This window comes from Mustela putorius, unplaced genomic scaffold (genome assembly GCF_011764305.1).
Source record: "Mustela putorius furo isolate JIRA1106 unplaced genomic scaffold, ASM1176430v1.1 tig00003836_pilon_pilon_pilon, whole genome shotgun sequence".
NCBI lineage: Eukaryota > Metazoa > Chordata > Mammalia > Carnivora > Mustelidae > Mustela > Mustela putorius.
Window position 1 is genome coordinate 27,832,529 of NW_025421989.1, and position 24,690 is coordinate 27,857,218.

At 35.9% G+C, this 24,690-nt stretch overlaps 1 protein-coding gene across 3 annotated transcripts in view; it reads right to left on the reverse strand.

Moving 5' to 3' along the window:
• The window catches only part of DMD (dystrophin), a 2,119,021-nt gene that overhangs the window by 1,459,306 nt on the left and 635,025 nt on the right, over positions 1 to 24,690 (reverse strand). For all 3 annotated transcript variants that reach the window (XM_045089435.1, XM_045089434.1, XM_045089436.1), the window contains exons 16-17: positions 23,043 to 23,222; positions 9,304 to 9,479 (exon numbers count right to left, since the gene is read on the reverse strand). In XM_045089435.1, the coding sequence (XP_044945370.1) occupies positions 9,304 to 9,479; positions 23,043 to 23,222 (356 nt within the window). The remainder of the gene's footprint in view (positions 1 to 9,303; positions 9,480 to 23,042; positions 23,223 to 24,690) is intronic.

Sequence of the window (24,690 nt, forward strand, 5' to 3'; positions counted from 1 at the left end):
TCTCGTGAGAGATTTCTTCCTGGTTTGTAGGTAGTCATCTTGACACAGCGTAGCAGGGAAAAAGAGAGCATTCTCCCCAGTGTCCCTTCTTAGAAGGGTACTAATCTCATCATAAGGGCCCCACCCTCATCAATTCATCTAACCATGATTATCTCCCAAACAGACCATTTCCAAATGCCGTCAGGTTGGAGTTAGGGCTTCAATACGTGACTTGTTGGGGGGAAACAATTCAATTGATAGGAGCTCAGTGAAATTTTACCTGCATGCGGTAGCACAAGGTATATTTACTTACAGAGTTACAAGTTTCTGACCAGGGAAGATAAGAATAAGAATATTCTCAGAAGATGTCAGAACAAGAATATTTTCCATTGTAATGCAAATGTAGCAATGGGAAGATAACGGCTCTAAATTAGCGATTGGGAATTCAGCCTTCTCCTGGGAAAAGGTTGTACATTTTTACCTAAATAATCAACAAGAGAGGCATGCATAATAAAATTTCCACAGTGTGAGGGCAAACAGGGAAAGTTATATAAATTCCATTTCAGAGATGAAGAAATAGATACTGAGTGAGGTTCAGTGACTTCCTTTAGTCACAGAGCTTACAAGTAGAAGATTCAAGTCCAGAACCAACCTGGGCAGTCAGAGGTACTTCCCAGTCTTCCATCACCTCCCTGACCAATTCCCTGTGTTAGGTTTCCTTTCTTTGCAACGCCAAAGAATGGTTTCTGTTTTCCTGATAAGACTGTGCCAAAATATCCATTCAACATCCCAAGAATAAATACTCATATATTTAGTGAATACCTGTGATGTGCTAACTTCTAGGTCAAACACTATAGGTCTAGAGTTGAAAATAAAGGACTCCTGGCCTCCAGGAGTTTACTGGAGATGCAGATGTACAAAACCAGAATCATTACAGTAATATTCTGTAAGTGTTTTGATGGAAGTATTAACAAGGCTAAGAAATGCCTGGGAGGTTGGGTTACCAGAGAAACAAGGTACTGGGTAGGGGGGTGTTGCAGGGGGAAGGAATGTGAGAGTAGACAAAGGGAAAGGGATAAAAAGATAACCTTAGGCAGAGAGAATGGTAGGTGTAAAGAAAGAGAAGCTTTAAGGAACATGGGATATTTGGCGACCAGAGAGTGGTTAATTAAAGCTGAGCAGAGGGCAGTGTCACTCGAAATGCAGTTTGGGGCCAATCTGTGAACTATTTGTTAGTAGTTTGCGACAAGAAAAGTCACCAGAATACAAATCCACTAAGTCACTAAGCATACTATTTCATCTGATTCCTTTTTAATTGCAAAGCTTTCTGGACAAAGGAAGCAGTGCATTGATTTATATTCTAGCCCAAGCTCCTTATCTCACAGTGCCCTGGTGATGCACAGTTTGCAGACTATTTTGAGGAGCACTGGCATACAAAGAAATGGGCAGGGCAAAGGGAGTGAAGCTGGGGAGTTAGGCAGCTCGAGATCAGAAAGGAATTTTTGTGCCATGCATTTCAAGAATTACAGGTAGAGGAATGATCTAATTAAAACTGCATTTTCAGATAGCCCTCAGGAGGCTGTGAAGTGTATGAATAAGAAGAATGAAAGGAGAGGCAGAGGAATGAGTTAAGAATTTCAGGCAGAAAATTATCAGAAACTAAAGTAGAATGAAGATACCCTGGATAAAAAGGAAAGGGCAAAGGCAAGAAAATTTAGGCATACTTGGACAGATTTACTGGGGTGGCAGATATCAGGACCACTGTAGGAGGCTACACAGGTTGTTGACTGCACAACTCCAGAAGGTGCTGCTTATAGAAATTATGACATGAATGGTGCTCTCTAAAATTGTGCAATCCAACTGCAGAACCACATTTGAAACTTCTGCAAGAAGGCCAGGTATAAATGCTCAATAAACATGTAGATCACACACAGAGGAACAACAGGAGGGAGGTCAAGCTAGAGATAATCGTTTGGAAATCATCAGATATTGGTGGCTGATAGAGACAAGACTACAAATGATACTGCCTTGGGAAAGAACATGTTGTGAGAAGAAAATGATAGCAAAAGGTGAATCCTGTGGAGGCTATTAAAAAGACAAGAGGAGGAGACTGAGAAGCCTTAGTTAGAAAGTGAGGAGGAGAAAAGAAAGAGGAGGGAACAATGTTCTAGAACCCAAGGGAGAAGAAAATTTCAAGAAGGGACTAATCATCACTGTCAAGCACAGCACAAAGGTCAAGAAGGACAGGAACTGAAGAGGGACCTTTGGAGCCAGCAATTACAGAGCTCTCTGGTGACCTTGCTCTGAGCAGTTTCAGGGCTCAATGTAGACGACTACAGCTTTGGGGCTGTATTAGAAGTAGGTAGTGGCGGCTCAGATCTTCTGATTAAAAATCATCTTTTCCTCAGCTATGATTCTTCATTGAGACGAATAAATAATAAATTGACTATCATTTTCATCACCCAAGGGACAAATAAAACTGCATGTCCCAGATCTGAGAATAGGGCCCTGTCTTTCTTCCTGCTGGCATACCTCTATGACTTTACATTCTTGAAGAGCACATTTTCCTACACCTGCTGCATCTAGACAGCCAGAGCTATGTATACCATAGCATGGGGCCCGTTTCCATTATAATGTGTCTCAGTTTATAGCATGTACCAGACATCTACTATATAGGAGAGCCCATACCAGGTAAGGACTAAGATATGGACCCTGGTCCAGGGAAGGGTCCACTTAAGTCAAGTGGGTCAAACAGGCATATAAATAGATCATTCCAACCTAAGCAAAAGAGGTGTCATAAGATGGAATGGGAACATCACTTAGCCTAACTGGGAGTTGTGGTTCCTATCACTGAGGTCAGTTTGGGGACAAAGAAGCAAGAGTCAGGTTTAGCTGAGATGATGCTCCAGTACACTGATCTACAAACTGTGGGCTCTGAACAAGAATCATCAGCATAACCTGGATATCTATTGGCAATTAAGACTCTCAAGGCATCACTCCAGATCCACTGAAACTAAATATGGTAGGGACAAGTAATCTGTCTTTTCATAAGCCCTCCAGATGATTCCTCTGATACATGCTAATATATGAGACCCGCTGGTTTTGTGCAAGGATTCTCAAACTTTACAGCTTATCAGAATGACCTGGGAGCATGTCAAAGATTCCTAGGCCTACCTGCAGTGTTTCTGATACAGCAAGGTTGGGGTGGTCCCCCCAAATCCACATGTCTAATATGTTCCCAAGTGATGCTGCTGCTTCATGCACAACACTAAGAATGTTGCCGCTCTAAGTGTTCTCTGGTCACTTAGTAGGCCTCTAGAATTCACATCCCTACATTCCCCAAAACATATTTATTGGCTTATTCTTGACTTATATGACAAAATAATTTTAAGAACCTGAAACAGGTGGTTATATTTTGGAATATCTGAAAGTGGTATGTAAGGTTTCTATTCTTCACCCAAAACAAGCTCCTAAACTGAAATTTGAGTCTATTACCAAGGTCATTTGACTCTAATACATAAAAAGAAGCAAGCCATTGCAACTATAACACTGGAATAGAAATGAGGAGACTCAGCACTAGTCCTTATTTTGCAACTGAAAGCAAGTTATTTAACCTTTCTGGATTTCAATTAACCTGTAACTGTAGACAAGTCTACAGTTTCATCTCCTTAGATAAAAGATGCAAAGTTTCATTTTTCTGGGCCATGCCAAGGGGCAAAAATGTTATTGCTGACACCAGTATCCTGAGTGTTTTAAGATCAATTTATCATATAGAAAATTTAAAAAAATAGCTTAGAAATCTTAATCATTTAATAGATTCTTGAAGTTAAATAAAGTGTTTTAGTTTACGACTTCCAGATTATAATTTGGGAATTAAAGTAAAAATAAATATCTAACACAAAAATATTTTAGGCTATAATCTTATAAAACTGCAGAGTCTTTTTTCTTTTCTAGAAAGGGTCTTATCTAACACTTACCTAACTTCCTCCCAACTATGTGACATAAATGAATATCAGTCGACAGACATAAAAAGAAAGTAAACACAAACATGATCAAGCTGAAAACTAAAAACTAAAATAATAATGCAGGTGTGCAATTGCCCATTCAATGTATTCTGCAACTTAGTAAGCATACAAGAAACAGAGAAAGCAAACTTCACACTCAGTCTGCTTAGCCTAGAGAAGAGTAAAATGCTAAGCGAATTAAGGTATTTCTAAATGTCTCTATACTTCCCTGCAGGTCAAAGATACTCATTTATTAACACTGTACTTGGGAAAATTATCTTTATTGAGATGGCATTTACCTAAGAAAAAGATCTATTTTGCCAGTGGTTTCACCTGGTTGATACAAAAATGTAAATGAAAGCTGTTGTGAAAGTCTCTTAAAATAACTGCCATATGATTAGGAACTAATCTCCTCAATAAATTCCAATTAACTACGTAATAGATCTAGTTTTAACATAGTCTGAGTTCCATACTCTGGTAATTACCTATATGTAAAATAATATTACTGAACTGCAGGGATAAATTGCTGTTAAAAATAATTACCCTCTGACCCAGGATCATTAGCACTTTTGGATATCTTAGTATAAGGACGACAATTTATGCAGTAAATACAAAAAAAGTAGAAACTGTATAGTTATTAAGGAATGAACTAAACATCTTAGATATTTATTTTTTATTTATTTTCAGAACATCCTAGATATTTAAAAAACTTGTGTGGTACAAAGCTGAATTTTAAATCCCTTAATAGTTTTGAGCAAAAAATTATATCTTTTGGGGTAAAGAAAGAATTACTAAAGATTATTACAATGTCCATTTGCTTCTTATTAAGAACAATTCCATGAAGAACTAGGTAAAATTCTGAAGTGCAAAGATTGGAATATAAAATTTTATTTATCTCAATTAATTGAACTGCATTATTCATTCTTTCATTAAATAAATAAATAAATAAAAAAACAAAACAAAACTAATGTACTATAGTTTGGCTAATTGAATTTAAATAAAAAGGGGAAATTAACACTTACAAAGGCAAAAAAAATAAATAGCCATTGATTATTATATGCCATACCATATATGGAATCCACATAAAGCATACAGAAGAATAGTAACAGGACTTCTTTGTTGTAATCGGTGATGAGAAAAATTTATGTGGGTGACATTAAGGCATATAGCAAAAGAATGTAATGTAAAGGTGCCTGGGTAGCTCAGTCGGTTGAGCAGCTGATTTTTCATCTGGGCTCAGGTCAGGATCTGAGTCCTGGAATGGAGCCTGTGTCAGGATCCACGATCAACAGAGGGTCAGCTTGGGAATTCTCTCTCTGGCTCTCTCTCTCTGCCCCTCCCCCCACTTGTGCACACATTCTTTCTAAATTAAATAAATCTTAAAAAAAAAATAAAGAATGTAATGGAATTTACCGGCTGGGGTGGAAAGACTCTGGGGAAGCTATAAATAAAATAACTAGGACAATAATATTGAATACCTTCAGAAGTTATTTGTGCTTTATTTGGGGGGCAACTTGAGTTACAAGGCTCTCAGGTCTGAAGGATCAGCCTAAAAGCCCCATTTTCGGGGCACCTGGGTGGCTCAGTGGGTTACTTGTCTGCCTTCAGCTCAGGTCATGATCTCAAGGTCCTAGAATCCAGTCCTACGTGGGGCTCCCAGCTCAGCATGGAGTCTGCTTCTCTCTCTCCCTCTGCTCCTCCCCCCTGGCTCATGCTCATGCATGCTCTCATGCTCTCTCTCTCTCAAATAAATAAATAAAATATTTTTAATGTCACATTTTAGATATATTAATTTGAGGCAGATTAATCAGAAAGGGGCCAAATCTCACTACATCAAGTTATAGGACTTAGTTATGGCGTTGCTAGTTAGAATGATTGGGAGGGAAACGGGAGAAGTGGTCACATGCCCAATAATATATTGCAACAGTAATAAATAAGGGGCAAGGTAAGAGATCACAGATGGACAGAAATAGAGAAGTCAGGTGGTAAATTCTGTTTTGGAGAGGAAGCCGAGAAGGCAATTTTTGGTTACATTCTTTAACTTCAAGATGGTGTTTTTATCAATGGAATCATTTTTCACCAATGGTGCATGATCACCGTTTCCACCCCCAGCACCGCTGCCACTTCTACCATCATCACCACCTGGACCACCGTCTCCACCACCATCTCTGCCATGTCTATCACCTCCTCCACGCCTACCACAAGTCCTGCCATGCCCACCATAACCAAACAACAAGAATAACAGCTATAGTATTTCCTGAATTCTTTTTACCTCACAGGCACTGTAGCAAATGCTTCCTACTTAACCCTCACAGTCAGTATTTTATAATGTGAGGATAGTGAATTTGAGGTACAGGAATTAGGCAGTTTGCCTGGGATCACAAGCCAGTAGTTAGTTAAGACAGGCAGGTTTCAAACTTGATTATTTCTGATTCCAAAACCCATGCTTTCTCCGATATTTGCCCCTCCTTTAGATGTGCAGACAACAAATTATAATAAGTAAAATACTGCTACAACATATGAGTAACTAGGTGTGGTTAAATGGAGGCAACAGCTGCTTGTATTTGATTAAAAAAAAAAAAAAACCCTGAAGCACCGACTAGATGCACAAGTAGAAGAACATAGTTTCAAAGAAATAAACATAAAATTTAAGGGAGAGTGTCAGATATGGAGCTCTAAGTATGATCTTGGAGTCATTTACTTACAGCCAGACTTGAATTAATGTAAGGAAGCAATTCGAATAAAGAAATTGAAAGAGGCTGAAACAATGAATTTATGAGATACTACCATGATTAGGCAAAATGTCTCAGACCTTTTTATTAGAAAAAAAGTCTGTGGTAGGGACAGAATAAGCAGTGTGTCAGAGAAGCTGAAAAAGTAGATCATTTTTAAAAGATGAGTATTTAATAGATTGTCAAGACTATAGTCTTGACAGTTAAATGCCAGGAGTTCTCACATGGGACAAGAGATGGACACTAGCTATTGTAAAGCTTACAGTCATGTTTGTACAATGCTTCTTGAACCATTACAGTATTTTAACCAGATTCCATCCTATAGACAATTATCACTAACTGAAATGAACTGTCCTAATTATTCACTTGTTTGTATTCTTTGTTCAGTAGAAATTTATCAATCAGGAGTCTTATATAAAGCATCCATGTTATTGTACTGTCCAAATCTGGACATATTTGAAAGTTGGTGTTATATATAATTATGATGCCACAAAAGGTATAACCTGGGATGGATTCAGAGAAACCAAGATATAAGACCATATATCTGCTGAAGACACATTTTAGTACCCGGTCTAGGTTGTGTAGTAGGCTCCCTTAGTTGAAATCCTAGCTCACGCACTCTGTAGCTGTGTATAAGAGTAATAATAGCCATACTATCCTGTAGGGTAATTAGGAAGAATAAACACACTGTGCAGATAAAGCATTTAATCTAGCACTGAGCACATTTAAAAAACCATCACTAAGTGTTAAAGATTTTATTTAAGTAATATATACTTGATGCTCTTCATTGGTCACCTCATTTCAGGCACTTACAAAAATTGCTGACAGCATATGATGCAAACAGAATTTAAGAGACAAAATATTTCACCACTGGCCACACTTTCCTGAAAACAAAAAAAGTAACAGAACACATTTTTTCTTAACCAAATACATTCCCCAAACACAAGCCAAGAATATGCTTGGCAGGAGCCAAGAGAGAGACTGATGTGAATCAACTTGTGCTGCTAATTTCTGTATTAGGACAATCTTGAATATATTAGGAGGGTAAGACAAGTAGGTTTCCATACTGCTCTCCTTGGAAAATTCTTGGAGAGCTTTTGGGTTAGACAGTCTCTGTGACCACTACCCAACCCTGCCTTTGCAATGTGAAAGCCATCTCAGATGTTACATAAATAAATGACTGCGACTATGTTTCCATAAAACCTTTATTGACACTGCCATCTGAATTTCATACATTATCACATGTCAGGAAATATTCTTCTTTTGATTATTTTAAACCATTTAAATGTGTAAAAATAGGGGCGCCTGGGTGGCTCAGTGGGTTAAGCCGCTGCCTTCGGCTCAGGTCATGATCTCAGGGTCCTGGGATCAAGTCCCGCATCGGACTCTCTGCTCAGCAGGGAGCCTGCTTCCCTCTCTCTCTCTCTCTCTGCCTGCCTCTCTGCCTACTTGTGATCTCTCTCTGTCAAATAAATAAATAAAATCTTTAAAAAAAAATAAATGTGTAAAAATAATTCTCGGCTCATGAGCCATAAAAAACTGGCAGCAAGGTGAACTTAGTCTGCTGGATTCACTCAGCCACATAGACACAACCAGGGACAAAAGCCTAGCAGTTGACTGTGTAATTATGAGAGCAGGTTATAAATCACAGATTTAAAGAGAAGTATTGAAAGTCCCAAATAATATACTTGAGTAACTTCTCTAGGTGGTTTTTTCCTTTGCCTAGAACATCTGATGTGCTATTTTTGAGTATGCGCTCTTCTCATACTTCTACACCCTTGTATACATAAATTCTAATGTCAAGTGTTCCGTGCATTCCTAAACATATGCTGCTTAGAAACACAAGGCAGATTTTAATGTTCTTTCTTAATCTTAGAATGATAATAATTGGAATGAAAAAGAAATTGTACCTTTTTATGACTTTCATGCTAGTCTTGCATTTATGAAATTTTATTCTCATCATTTTAACATAGCCACTGAGGTACATAATACCTAACTTATCTATAACGCCTAGTTGAAAATATCCACAAAAAGATGAGTTAAAAATTCTAACACCTTCAAGATAAGACTTTAAAAATATCAAAGAACAGGAAATCTATTCTGTAATTACTCCTGATTTAGGATGTGCAGATTGAGACATTATGTTCTCGTAAACTAGCAGAATGGATCTCATCTATTATAGGTGTACTTTTTCATGAAAATGTACTTTCCATTACTGGGGGGGAAACATTTAATGCCAAAGGAGGCACTGAACAAGTAGGCTGTTGGTAAGAAAAAAAAAAAAAAAAAAGAAAGGAACTTTCAGGATAAAATGGGTTCATGGCAGTTCATTACATGTGGTTTCTTCTTTTAATCCAGAAAACAATATTTCCACTGAGCATTTAGTTTTTGTTGGGATGGTGATTCCTTGGGCAAATTTTGAAATTTATATCACAATTTTCTAACTGAACTGACATGACAGGCACCTGAGGCTTCTGGAAATATTGTTTAAGTTAAAAACACTGCCATCTAAACAGCTATAAATGAGTTTTCCTGCTTAATAATTATTTTTTTGCTTGAGGATAAAGCCATGAATAAGAGCCTCTCACCTTTTCCTAATTTCAGAATCCACAATAATCTGCCTCTTCTTTTGGGGAGGTGGCGGTGGCAGTTCCTCTTGGGCATGTTTTACCAGAATTTGTTCCCTCGTGGTCACCATAGTTACCGTTTCCATTACAGTTGTCTGTGTTAGTGATGGCTGAGCGGTGGTGACAGCCTGTGAAATCTGCAAGAAGTATTGAAACAGAGGTCACACACTGCTTGAAAGACTTCAGTAAAGCCTGCTTGGAGTGGCAAAGGAAAATAATGAGAAACTGTTCCTGCTTGTTGGTAAATTGACCTTCAGATCAAAATAGCACCGTATTGAACCCAAATCAAATTGTTTTATCTGACTTAAGTTATGTTCACTTAAATCACAAAGGAAAGTAATTTCAAAACTGGAAGTAAACTTAGTGTCTCTTCAATTTATTGGCCAAGCTATGGAAAATAAAGGTGGGGGCAAAAGAGCAAAATTTACGGTGTCATTCTGACAGTTAATTAAACATGCTGTTTAAAGTGTTTATCACGTTAATGTAAATTTTACTAAGGTATCCTAGCACCAATTTCACTGCCTTGACCGACTACAGATGTTTATTAGTGTGCTGAATGCATCCTTGGTAATCAGATATAGTAATTATAGTCCACACATTTTCAAATAAAATCATTTGAGCTTTACAATAAGTGACTTTTTAACCAAATAAGTACAATGTCCTTTAAAATTACAATAAAATGAGTGCTGTGAAGTGTGTAAACCTGGTGATTCACAGACCTGTACCCCTGGGGATAAAAATATATGTTTATAAAAAATAAAAAATTATATTAAAAAAAATTACAATAAAATGTTGGGGCGCCTGGGTGGCTCAGTGGGTTAAAGCCTCTGCCTTCAGCTTAGGTCATGATCCCAGGGAGCCTGCTTCCCTTCCTCTCTCTGCCTGTCTCTCTTGTCTACTTGCAATCTCTGTCTGTCAAATAAATAAAATCTTTTTTAAAATGAAATTATAATAAAATGTCAATGTAAAGTGTCTATTAGTCCAGTGCATTTAAGTTGAATATTATTCAAAAGCTAAAAAGCACATCACCCTTGTTTAACTAATGAGTATATTAAAATATTTGAGTCTCCAAAGTTAACATTAAAGATACTTCCTGGAGTGGTGATGCAACATGGGGGCTTAAGTGGGTAGGAGAAGAATAAATGAAACAAGATGGGATTGGGAGGGAGACAAACCATAAGTGACTCTTAATCTCACAAAACAAACTGAGGGTTGCTGGGGGGAGGGGGTTTGGGGGAAGGGGGTAGGATTATGGACATTGGGGAGGGTATGTGCTCTGGTGAGTGCTGTGAAGTGTGTAAACCTGGTGATTCACAGACCTATACCCCTGGGGATAAAAATATATGTTTATAAAAAATAAAAAATTAAAAAGAAATAAATATTTTCAAACTAAAAAAAAAAAAAAGATACTTTCTGGGTTAGAATCATACTAACTTTGTGCTCACACTTTCAAAAATTACCTTTTAAGCATAGATTATCACTCCTTGGAATAATATGGTGTGTGACCTAAATCATGAGAGGCTATCACCTCAGTAAGTGGGCATTACCAGACTAGCTATATAATGGCGAGACACCCTTCCATTCCTCAACCATCAACTCTCCGTCTCATAGCCCTTCTGTTATTAGAACTGAACAGTTACCTGCTGGGATATTGATCATTATTACACTTCTAGTAATCCAAATCATTTGGAAGACCTATTTACAAAGAGACCAAAATAGGCCAGCCTTAGATTCACTTACAGTTACTTGACATGCACAAAGCCAGGGATCTGGTTGAAGTCAAGATTACTTTGACTGACTTTCCTGAACTTGCAAAGAAATACGGAAAGGGTTTGGGTTAACCTCCATGGCTCACACATGACTGATTCCTTCAATGGTAGGAAATCAGAGAAGCCTCAGGATCTTATTGCAACTTCCAAAGAGGCAATTTGACACGGGAGTAATGAAATCTTTTGTCACAATGCCTTGTGTAAAAATTGCTTTTGACAAATACATTTTAGATGTGCTACCCTTACATATGTCAAGGCCTTAGAGACTTCTATTTTGGTAGCCTAAATAGTTTTTTTTTTTTTAAAGGACGTTAACAGGTTACTGAGTTTCTGCCTGTGTCAATACCAGTTTTATCTTCTTTAAGTTCTCCATAGATTCATTATTTAGAGTTTATCATTGAGCCTCAAACAATAATTATAGAGTCCATTGACAAATTACACCAAAATGAAGGCAGAAAGTAACACAGTTGTTAAAAAAAATGCTTAAAATAGAAGATCAAACCTAATTGTCCTTAATCCAAAATGATCATTACTTGATGAAACTAAGTTTACCTTTAATTTAAAAAAATGTCATTTTTAAGGAGGATTCTAAGAGCATTTAATTTTATTAGAGTAGTACTTTTTAACTATAAGCAAGTTTTTTTTGCATATGAAGATGGCTTGAAGAGAATACAGTTCAGGGGGAAATTTTCTAATTTTGTATGTGGAGGCACCAGAAGGCAGAAATTATGAAAATGCAAACATACTATTTATAGTTGTATCGAATGTTATGAAACATGTGTGCTACTGGATATTTGGCTGTGAAATTAATTTCTGTAGTATTAAAATATTTTCTCATTGATACTTACGAAATTGGATAGATGGGCCCACCAAGAGTAAGGTAAGGAGAAATGGCAACCTCATATACTACAAAAAGGCACTTAGAAATATAGCAAAACTTCTGAGAAAAAGCAATCATTTTTAATAAAATAATAGTAAGACATAGATTTCTAATTGTTCTATACTATAGTCATTACTGTACTATAATTGAAAATACTCCTTCATTTCCTTTGGGATGGAAGAATGGAAAAAAAACAACAACAACTGTTCATTGACCCTGTAACCACAGAATAAAATTTGTTATATTTAACAAATGAATACTTTCAATAGCTATTCCTTATAAGCAGAATAAAAACCAAATGGTCATGTACTAAATTTCCCTATGGCTTTTAGTTATTGGCTGTAAACACTTAATTATGTGTTAGAATCATTAGAAATACAGACAAGAAGGGATTATGGAGGTCATTTAGTATAACCTTCCACTTACTGTAGGATTTACTACTCCCAGAAGCAGATAACTCCTTCCAGAATACGGCAGCCAATCTTCCCATTGGCAAAGTTTTTACAGGTAGTAGAAGCCTCTCTTATTTTGACTTGGTTCACTTAAAGTTTGTTTTGAATCCTGAACCAACACAGAGTAAACCGAGTATTGTTTCTATCCAACAGTCTTAAAGACCTGAAGGTTGAAATCACGACTCTGACAAATCTCATTTCCAAGTTTTAAAATACCAGGTGTTTGCTAGAGTTAGATTTAATCGGATTTTGGTGCTCCAAAACCTAGGTTTCCTGACTTTGGACATCATATTTAATTAAAACAATCTAAAATTGTATGAGTTACTCAGCAGCTGAATCATGTTTTAATTAAATTCCAGCCTATGTTATATATGTATTACTACGGAACACACAAATGAATAAAATGGAATCTTGATTTTTAGGGAGCTTACAGTATAGTAGTCAAGGTGACAAACACACAGATAATTGTGAGACAAAGTGAGTGACACATGAAAATTATAAGTATGCAAAAATGATCGCCTGCACTGAACATATAGTAATCAAGGCAGTTTCTTTCTAAATGTTACAAAAACAAATTTCCCTCAACCAGTATCCTCATGTTTAAATGCTGATGCTACAGGCTGCATATAATACTTATCCCTGTTCACAGGATAAGGTATAATGGAAAAATGTTGGAAACAACCTAATGTCAGCAGGTACTCGGCTTAAATAAATTATAGTACATGCATGTGACAGAGTTATTGTACATGTTTCAAACATTTTCAATGTCACAGGAAAATATTTATATTATAGTACAGAGTAAACAACACACACAGTGCTTATGTTTTGGCAGGTAAAGCACAGATAATTTCTACTATGGACTATATATTTCTCTGTTCTTCCTATTTTCCAACTTTCTACAAAAAAAAAAAAAAAAAACATTTTCTGCAAAATGCTGCATTTCCAGGCAGAGAAAGCTTCCAGAATTTTTCTGTCCAAATTGTTGTTTTAGGTCTATCATACCTATGGATCTTTAAAACTATGGAAGTATGTCATCAAAATATATTAAAATAACTCAACATTAGGACAGCTGAAAATCTACTAAGAATGACTTAATGCCTCCATTACAATGTTGAATGGAGCAGGGGCAAAATTAGAATATAACATAGTTTGAGAGATACTCGACAAACTTTGAGTCCACCCAACTAAACCTTCATTCAGTTGCCTTCCCCACTGTTACTTACTCAAGTGTAATTAACATACAGTGTTGTATTAGTTTCAGATGTATAATAAAATGATTCAAGAATTCTACATATCTCCCAGTTCTCATCAATACAGATGTACTCTTTTTTTTTTTTTTGTTATTTAATTGTTTTTATTATTTATTTTTTTTTTTAATTCTTTTTTTTTTTTTAATTTTTTATTTTTTATAAACATATATTTTTATCCCCAGGGGTACAGGTCTGTGAATCACAGATGTACTCTTAACTTCCTTTACTTATTTCACCCATCCTCACCCACTTCTATCTTAATTATCAGTATAATGGAGACACTCAAGTGTCCTCATGAAAATAAAATGCATTTGTTTTTAAATACTATTCCCTTGATCTGTCAGTTAACCATCCAGTAAAACTGGAAAACAGTTTGTTTAGACTTCTTACAGTGATTAAAAGTGGGAGTCTTTGAGTCAGGCTCCACAATTCTCAAACCCCAGGTCCAAAGTTCACATAGGGTAGCATTTAGGGTAGGTTCATTTGTCTCTAAGAGCTTTGATTTCATTTCTTTGTAGGGAAACATAATGCACCTCTCACGAGGATGTTGCAAACAGGGCTGGCTTCTTAGGTAGTCACCCAAGTACCCTCCCTCAAAGAACCCCATGCTCGGTTTCAGACTCTGTTTTCACATTCTTGACATCCTTAATAATATGAACAACAAGCCCTGCATTTTCATTTTTATGGGGCCCCACAAATTATGTAGCCAAAACTTAGTTTCAAGAACTAAATGATGAAATGTTTGAATACAAAAAATGCTTTCTCAGTGCATATTAGTAATAATCATTATCTTTTCTAAATGTTCATAGAAAATTTATTTTTTTTGTTCGTAGAAAATTTATTTTTTTTAAAGATTTTTATTTATTTGGCAGAGAGGGAGACAGCGAGAGAGGGAACACAACAAGAAGGGGTAATGGGAGATGGAGAAGCAGGCTTCCTGCCTCACAGAGAGCCCAATGTGGGGCTTAATTCAGGACCTGGAAATCACGACCTGAGCCAAAGGCAGACACCTAATGACTGAGCCACCCAGAGGCCCCTTAGTAGAAAATTTTTTTTAATTAAATTTATTTATTTTCCACATCTTCTTGATCCATTCATCTGTTGATGGACATCTAGGTTCTTTCCATAGTTTGGCTATTGTGGACATTGCTGCTATAAACATTCGGGTACACGTGCCCCTTTGGACCACTACGTTTGTATCTTTAGGGTAAATACCCAATAGTGCAAACTGAGGGTTGCTGGGGGGAGGGGGTTTGGGAGAAGGGGGTGGGATTATGGACATTGGGGAGGGTATGTGCTTTGGTGAGTGCTGTGAAGTGTGTAAACCTGGTGATTCACAGACCTGTACCCCTGGGGATAAAAATATATGTTTATAAAAAATAAAAAATTAATAATAAAAATTTTATTTATTTTCAGCATAACCCTTCGTAGAAAATTTAAATTTTTTTCTCTACTGAACCTTCTTACTCATAAGGTCACCTATATTAGCTTCCAAAAGTTAAATTCTTTCACTGTGGGAAAAACTGGAAGAGCATTTGCTCACTCTCTTGATAGTTCTAGGGTATACATCTTATTGCATAATAAGGTTATATAACTTTGGTTGTTACAGAGAAATCAAACTACTCTCAATAAAATTCTTTCTTGTCATCTTCTCTTCCATTTGTTGAAAAACACACATTTCAAAAAGGAAATACATGTACATTCAAGCCCGTTTAAAGATTATAAAATGGCATACAATGAAAGGGAACATATCAACCACTGTCTCTGGTTTAACCGGTTTGACTAGCTGTCTATACTCCCAGCTCTTACATTTTAAATTAACTTTGTGGGTGCTGGTTCTTTTTCTTTTTGGTTATATTCTTAACTGCATCTTTTATTTTTCCAATTAATTATTTAAATATCCTTGCCTTTATAAATTTTGGGGGTTAAAGATTTCTACTTATTGCAGTGTGAGATATTCTACTATTTGAACCTTTAAAGAAATTTACTAAAAGTGATTCAAGCTATGAAGAATCAGTTACCTACTTTATCTTATCATTTTCATTATTATAAGAATAATAATGTGTGTAAGAATATCGACCAATTACAAAGCTCTTTGCATGTCCTCGGCATTTATGCTAAGTGTTTTGCATTCATTATCTTACTTAAAATGCTTAGAATAGTACATGCAATCCAGGCTTATTAAGTGGTAGCTGCTATTTCCTCATGGACCAAAGAGTAAGTACTATGACTATTCCCATTTTATAGATGAGAAGCAAAATTTTAGGGCAGTTCCAACTTGTAAGAGACAGAGCAAAAATGTAAAGCCAAGTGTCAATGTTCCTTTATCCCACTCTTAGTAGGTGTTCCTTTGTTGCTATACCTGTTCAGATTTCTGAATGATGAATTTCCTTTAAGTGGAGGGTGAATTTATATACACAAACATGCATATACGAAGTCAGAAGAAGAATGAAAACGCACAACACAGCATATGACCACCTTTTAATGCCCTTCAGCTCCTAATATATTTTAATTAAAATTGGGAAAAATCAAACAAATTAAATATACTGGAATTTTTTTTTTATGTTCAGTTAGCCACTGTATAGTACATAATCAGTTTTTGATGTAGTGTTCAAGGATTCATCAGTTAAGCACAACACCACATGCCCTCCTTAATACTTACCACCCTGTTATCCAATCCCCCCAGCACCCTCCCCTTTGAAACCCTCAGATTTTTTCCCAGGTTCCATGGTCTCTCATGGTTCATCTCCCTCTCTGATTTCTCCTCCTTTCGATTTTCCTCCCTTCCCCTATGGTCCTCTGTGCTATTGCTTATGTTCCACATATAAGTGAAACCATATGATAATTGTCTTTCTCTGCCTGACTTACTTCACCTACTATAATCCCTTCCAGTTCTATTTATATCAATGTAAATGGTACACACCTGAATTTTTAATACAATCTATTCAGGTTGACAATTGATATACAGATTTTTAAAAGGGATTTCAAATTTTTCTAGGGCAGTTTTGAGTGCAGTGCTTTACCTAAGGAAAAAAAAAAATGTCTATTCATAGGCACATAGGTTAATATGTTACACTTTGTGAAATAGAATGAAGCAAAAATGTCAATGAGTTTGTGCTATTTTCAGCTGTTAGACTTTCTTTTTCTCTTTTCTTTCCAAATTGCAACACCTGATTCCTTTGGAAAGAGGTGGAACCTAAATCTAATTCTGACATGATTTAAGCTCTGAGCTATTCCTTACCAAATCCTACTTGTATGGGTTTGGGGGGGGTGCTTTTTTTTTGTGTGTGTGTGTCATTTTTTTTACATAACTTTAGAGTGATCAATTGACTTTTAATGGGTATGGAAGAATTGTGGTTCTACATTTTGAAATATACTGAATAATCATAGCAACAGCTTTAGCTGATAACTGGTAGCCTGGCTTAAAACCATCTCCACAGGCACAGTAGCACAAGGCTCAAATATCTGATGGTGTATGGATTTACAACTCTAAGCAACAGAAAGAATTTATACCCTGAACTTTATCAGAAACCTGGGGCAAAAGATCAAGTGCTCACAAAGGAAGATGGGTGATTAATCAAGAGGCTATAAAATACTCTATTCCAGGACCAAGGGCAGAGGAATTATCATAGCTAAGTGGAGCATACATAAGTGTTAAACTTCATGGGAGTGGCTTGATAACTAAATGTCATTATTAATTACTATCTGGTTTTGATACTAATCATAAGGCAATATAACTTTCTTGAAAAGATAACATTGGAATCATGAACACATTTAAAGTCCATATTCAAAAGACATCAAAACAGATGTAATTCTCCCATTTGAAATAAAATATTATATAACAATTAAAAAGGTTTATTCGATAAAGCTGTCTGTCCAAGTTTCAGGTATTTTGTCCCTCACTTCATATTATCTTTCATACCAGTTGTCAAAAAAGAAGAGATTCATGTTGGCTTCAGGATTCATATTAAACACAGATTTTGAGTGACTATGTGAACTAACTGCATCTGTAAAAATTGAGGAACCAATGACATTTATTTATTCTGATGCACTTGACCTTCCTCACACACCGTCTGACATGAAGTAATGAAACGCATTCTTTAACTAGGGATGCAGATGATCAAGTGTACTTTGAGGGAAAATGTGTATTTTTCTTTATGTATTACTTTGTTTATTTTCAGTAGAAAATAGATGCATCACATAGATGCTGAGTATTTTATCTTCAGCGTATTTTAAATACAGGGTACTCACAATGAGTTAAATGTACACATTTCAGAAGTCAGTCTTATTTTTACAGGAAGAGAATTTTATTTTCATTATCATCTTCCAGCTGACTCTGAGATTGATATAGCAGAAAGAGTTGGAATCTCTTCACGGTTCACTCCAGAGTTTTATATAAAATTTCAGGCAGAGAAACATATCACAGGCATTTAGAACTGGAGGTATAATATGGAGATCTTCCCAAACCAGACCTTCCATTTTATAAAAAAGGAATGAGAGTGTCCAATAGTTCTTGTCTCTTAAATTTTCAGTGCCTACAACATTTTATGTTGTTGTAGATAATGAATTTATAACATAAAAACTGTTAGGCTGATATACAAGGCCTATTCTCAAACATCTACTTTAGTTGGAGGTAGGAAAAAGATACAGTTAATATCAAAAATTATTTGAGCTATAACTTGGAAATTTTCTCCCATCCAAGTACTAACCAGGCCCGACCCTGCTTAGCTTCCGAGATCAGACGAGATCGGGCGCGTTCAGGGTGGTATGGCCGTAGACGGAAATTTTCTAATAAAACATTTAACTGAAGCTATTAACTAAAAAGTGCTCTAAAATTCAAGATGGTTAGTCCACAAATTTAGACAGTCTTTGAATAAGACAGAAACTTAAAATGTCAAGGGATTTTATTTTAATTCTAGGTTTTGTAAAACCGTTTTTTTTTTTTTTAAATTAGCATTGGGCTGATTAGGCTTGGAGAACTTTCAGGAACCAATGAAAAGGGTTGTCAACGGAAAGCCCTATGAGTATTTTTAATTAAAATCATTGGCAGGGATGTCTGGGTGGCTCAGTTAAGCGTCTGACTCTTGGGTTTCAACTCAGGTCATGATCTCAGGGTCCTGGGATCAAGCTCCACATCCAACTCCAAGCTCAGTAGGGAGTCTGCTTGAAACATTGCTTGAAAGGCAAATAAATAAATGTTATCTTACCACCTCTGCATCTATGTATTTGCATTTCTGGTATTACTAAACATACTGGCTTATTATCTTCAACCACGTTTTACATTATAACCATGTCTGGCAAGAGTTTAAAAACTCCCAGCAGGACATCAATGACATAGAATAGATAAATACATATGTAATGATCACTTTCCTTCAGAATCTGTGACTATAGCTAGAGAAATATACAATATAGACATGTACTCTCGTGTTCAAAGAGAGGAGGATTCTGGGCACGGTAATTTTAGCTTTAAGCTATCTGGGCTTATAGTTCAGAACATTGCAAAAATCATCAAGAGAAACATAATAAAATATTCAGGAAATGGGAATGAGATGTATAAACTTACATGTGTCATAAAATGTCCCTTACTCCTGGCAAAGAAAATAATTTACTCTACTAAACAATGACAAAACTAGAGAATATTTGGACTCATCTAGATAGATATATTTTTACATTGAAACACCTAAGGCCAAGTTCAACATAAAATACCACAATGAATTATAAAGCACATGAATTTTATGCCCTTTCCACAGTATTTATGATTTCACTTAAATGGGGAAAAAGACCCTAACATAACATAATAAAAAATATTTAAAAATAGGGGAAAAGATTGGTTCAAATCACTAAAATAATGTGTAACTTTAAAGTATTATCTATAATGAATTTCTGACTATATTTCCTAATTATAACCAAGATAAAAATATGTTCATCGGAGTCACAAGCATTTAGAAAAAAATAACTGTGTAAATTTCAACAAGCATATTTATTAAAAAAATTTAGAGGACACAGAGGGTCATTTGAGTTTTTAAGTAAGTCAATCCAGAGTATATTAGCTCTGATCTCTTTTCTCATCTTAAGCATCCATAATAGCAAGTGTTATTCTTCCTAACTTCTGGAAACAGAAAGTATTTCTATTTTCTTACACTGCCTTCTCATTAACTTAAGCATCCTTAGCTTCTGTCCAGGTATTATTCAAGTCAACTCCGACTTTGAAATGCAAGAGAAGGGCCTCACAGCTGATTTTTTTCCATATTTTGATCTCTAGCCATGCTACTCTTTCAAAAGGTCAAAATCCCTCAAAGCTTTGACCTGACCAGCAGTCAAAAATTCGGGCACACAATGTTCTTTATATGAGCACAATCAGATGCCTTGTCATCTTGGTCACAATTCCTATATCCTACTGGATTTTAACCATTATCAGATTTTGCTCATTTTTAAAACCAATCATATTTAAAAGGATTTTTAGGAGATCACAATAACATATCATTAATGGGACAGATTCTCACAAGCCCTGTCCCCGCCCCCGCAGACATACCAGAGAGTGTGCATATAAGAGAGCTTTGTTCTTCAAAGTCACAACCTTGCCCTCAACATTCTTGGACTCCTTCCCATGTAATTTTGGTCGAGTTCAATTTTACATTTAAGAAAGAAAATCGAGGGCTTTTTCAGTTATAAGATACTATTTCATGGTTTACTCTATCTCCTTTTCATTACTCTGTCCTCGGGTAGCTTCATTTTTATCTTTCTAAAAGTCCCAATGCAGCCCAGTAATGATTTGCATTGGGCCTATGATAGTTCCTTTGGGGGGGGAAAGGAACAATGAGCAAAACCTGAAATATGAACAGTAGAAAAGCTGATGCTTGGGGTTCTAAAAAACAACTTGCCTAATACAAATCTATACCTACCTCCTTCTAATCTGGTATATTAGTGTCTAAATGTTTGAAAATAAAGATTTAAAAAATGATACTGAACTACAACAAGCCCTCCAGACTCACTAAACAGTATGCCTTGTATATCAAGAGCACTATAAGTTTCCCCCCCCCAAAGTGCCTTCACGTCTATGACTTTATTTTATCCTCATCACATTCTAATGGGCAAATACAGTGGACACAAGTTGTAATGTATGTTGGACATCATTTTATAAAGAACTATATGAACCAGAGATAGTGGTGTTTTATTACAGGTTTTGAAAAGTTCAAAAATAGAAAGGTGAGTAAGTGCCCTGGGTCTTATAATTTTAGACCATTAAAAAAATAAGGTTTCGGGGCACCTGGCTGGCCCAGTGGGTTAAGCTTCTGCCTTCGGCTCAGGTCATGATCTCAGGGTCCTGGAATGGAGTCCCACATCGGGCTCTCTGCTCAGCAGGGAGCCTGATTCCTCCTCTCTCTCTTTGCCTGCCTGTCTGCCTACTTATGATCTTTCTCTGCCAAATAAATAAATAAAATCATAAAAAAAATAAGGTTTCTGGATTTGTTTTTTTAACAAACTAGAATAACATACCAGGAACATTTTGATGACATGCACAATGCTCCTTAGAAAGTAGGCTCATTCCAAGAAAGTGGATATATTTAAATATAGCATTGATAGGAAGGTCTCTATTTTCCCCATTTCAAGCAGAACTGTGAAAAAACCCATAATGTGGGGATGGACACATATGCCATTGTCTTGTTAATTCAACATTTAAAAAAATATGTTCTGCAGACAGTATCAAAGGTTGCATGCAGATTACTGGTTTACTGAATGAGATTCTCTAGGACCAAGCATTTTAATCAGTTTCCCAGGTGATTATTACGCAAACATTTGAAAAGCACTGTATATGATAATGCAAGTGAACAAAAGCATGACCTACTGTTAACAGTTATATCTCCATAAATATACCCTTTTAAAGGGATGCTTTTTAAATAACTTTCTTTGTAAGGCAATGCCAATCCTTCTGAACATGGCAAGTGACCATTTTATAGCAGCAATAATCTACAGAACCACTGGGTACATATTGGAATGTAATCATTGATGGTTTGAAAAATATTAGATACTTTTAGGTACCAGATTAGATACCAAAGTATCTAATGTCTCACAATTTATTATATAAATGCCAGTGCTAAGGTAAAGTAACAATGGCCTGATCATATATAATAAGACAAATCATGATGTGGTTTTAAAATCACTATTAGATCAAGTATCTGATAAAAAATATATTCAATGGAAAACAATTTTTATTAATGTCCAATGACTGCATAGGAAATGATTATAATTTATATTCCTTCAAATTTTAAAATTTTAAGTATGAATTTAATTTTAAAAGGGAGTTCGGATTGTGATTGAAAATCATATATGTTGCCTGATCCTATTTTCTAAAATTATATTTTTGGAAGCGATCCTTTAAACTTCATTGCATCTTTCAACAAACATTTCCTAAGTGCTACTTATCAGATGTCAAGTGTCAGGAAGACAAATTGCCTGCACTGTCTGACAACAAAGGCAATAACTGCCTAAGCTACTGAATGTGGTCCTTGCTTTAATAGAGATGTATGCATGGTGCATTGAGCCATGGATTGTGACCGATTAGTAAAGGTTAGTTTCTGTAATGGAAAATAATGTGGCTTCATATGTTAAATACTATTGTGTACAATGCTAATATTTTGAATGATGACCCATGATTTCACCAACTAATAATATCAGATAATAAAAGCTTCTACTTTAAAATCACACCATTTTCTTTAAATTACCAAAACTTATAAAATGCTTAACATAAAACCACATTATGACACTACAAATGAAACACAGATGCTTTCCTAATCCACGGTCTATGTGTTTGTGTTATGAATCAGCTGTCTGTGGCAGAAAAAACTCCCAGTGATTAGATCCTTACTTGAGATAACAGAACAAGGTCTTCCATGAAATGAAAGGACTTAATCCCTAACCGTGTTTCTATTACTAACATCACTTGGACAATTCATTTTTCCATCTTAAGTTTCATTTTTCTCACATGTAAAATGTAGGGATCAATGAATAACCCTCCAGTTCCTAGAAATCTAGGATTTGGGGTTAGGTTGTGAAACATAGTCCCCGAGCACTTGGTCCAATCACTCTAAGTCACTCCCATCCTCATTCCCACTGAACAGGAAGGGAATGCACTCTCAGACAGTAAGTAGTTCAGTCATTTAGTACTCACTCCTTCATCTCCCCCACATCCTCCAATACCAAGACAACCAAGAGACCCATGTTTTTATTCAACTGAATACTTGGCAAGGACCAGTCCAGTAATATCTTTCGTAGGATTATAACAGTGCTCTTACTGAAAATTTTAAAAATCTCAAGGATTATTTATTACAGGGTAATTAGTATCACTAACCTGTGCTGAACTTTTTTCAAGCTTTTGGACTAAATTATCCCAGCGCTGGGCAAAGTTGTCTAGCCACGCTTCCATCTTTTGGGCTACCAATGTGTTTTTCAGGGCTGAAAGAAGATCTTGGTTTAGTGAGCAGAGTTTGTCCATGGTTTGCTTCTTCTTTTCCAGATCTGTTTTTAAGGCCTGTTAAAATAGGAAAGAATACGTAATAAGCCTGGGTTACATTTTCTAAAACATTATAGTTAAGTTGCTTTTGTATGTATTTCCTCATTTGTATAGATAAGACTGTAATCATGCCTGCAAAGGATCAAGAGCCCATAAGAATATAAGTAGAAAATTGTAATCCAAATATTCTTCCCAAGAAGCTTGATGAAAAACAAAATAGGAAGTCAGATGTAGCATAAACGCCTAGTAGTGAAACTTAAGAGCTATTTAAAAATATTTAAGGAACTTCGAAGTAAAAAAGTAGTGTTGCTCAAAGGGCAGTTTACTGACTTTTCAATTTTTTTAGCATCTGTTATTCAATTAACATTTGGCTATCTGAGTAATTATCTTCTAAAGCTAATTTTAAAGCCCATTAAGTAATAGAACTAAGTAATTGAGTGTGACACAAATCCTTTGGCATCACTTCGCATGTTTTCTAAATACATACGTGTTTTATGGAGTAATTTTTACAACATTCATTTTTCCAAAGTTCCTGTGAGTTATGAGGGGTTACACATACCCTCTGGTCGCTACAGAATGAATAAACAAAGCAGCTTGTATGAAATCAGGAGATAAGGACAACTTATTATTTCATCTTATCCATTAAGGTTACCCTGCACGTTGGAAAATCCAATTTTCAGCACCCAAATACTAGTCCCTGACTTAACTTGTAAACACAGAATAAGAAGAAAGAAAGGAGAAAATTATTTTACAACCCCTTTCCAATCCCCTCTTTCTGGCAGTAGGAAGTACAATAAACATAAACTGAACAGTGAGACCTGTCTTTCCAAAACAAATGCAAATTTAGGAACAACTAATATTACACATGGCAGAAAAATTATCATGAAACAGATGTACCGATTGCTCATGAACCGAAGTGTCACACACACAAAGAAATCAATACCGTCCCCACAAAGGATACTCTATGTAGCTCATGTTGGCATGCCAACTGCACTGACAGCTCCGAGATGCAGAAGGCCCTGGTGTCTCCTTCAATTAGCTCATTCTTTATTCAGAATCTGCTTTACCTTGTGTACTTTACACTGGATTCTCAGTGCATGCTATTTTCCTTTCTTTCTATTTATTTTTTTAATGTATTTTTTAAAGATTTTATTTATTTTTTTGACAGAGAGAGAGAGATAGCAAGAGCTGGAACACAAGCAGGGGAAGTGAGGGAGAAGCAGGCTTCCTGCAGAACAGGAAGTCCTGGTGGGGCTCAATTCCAGGACCCTGGGGCTATGAACTGAGCTGAAGGTATATGCTTAACTGACTGAGCTACACAGGTGCCCCACGCATGCCTTTTATAAGATAAAAAAAGCTAGTTGTGAAGTTCTTTCCTATTTTTCCTCAACAACTACAGGTTTTTTTTTCACTATTTTCTTCTCACTTTTGCAATAAATCAAAATATGAGTCAAGATTTAAAAGTAAAATCCATACCAAAATAAAC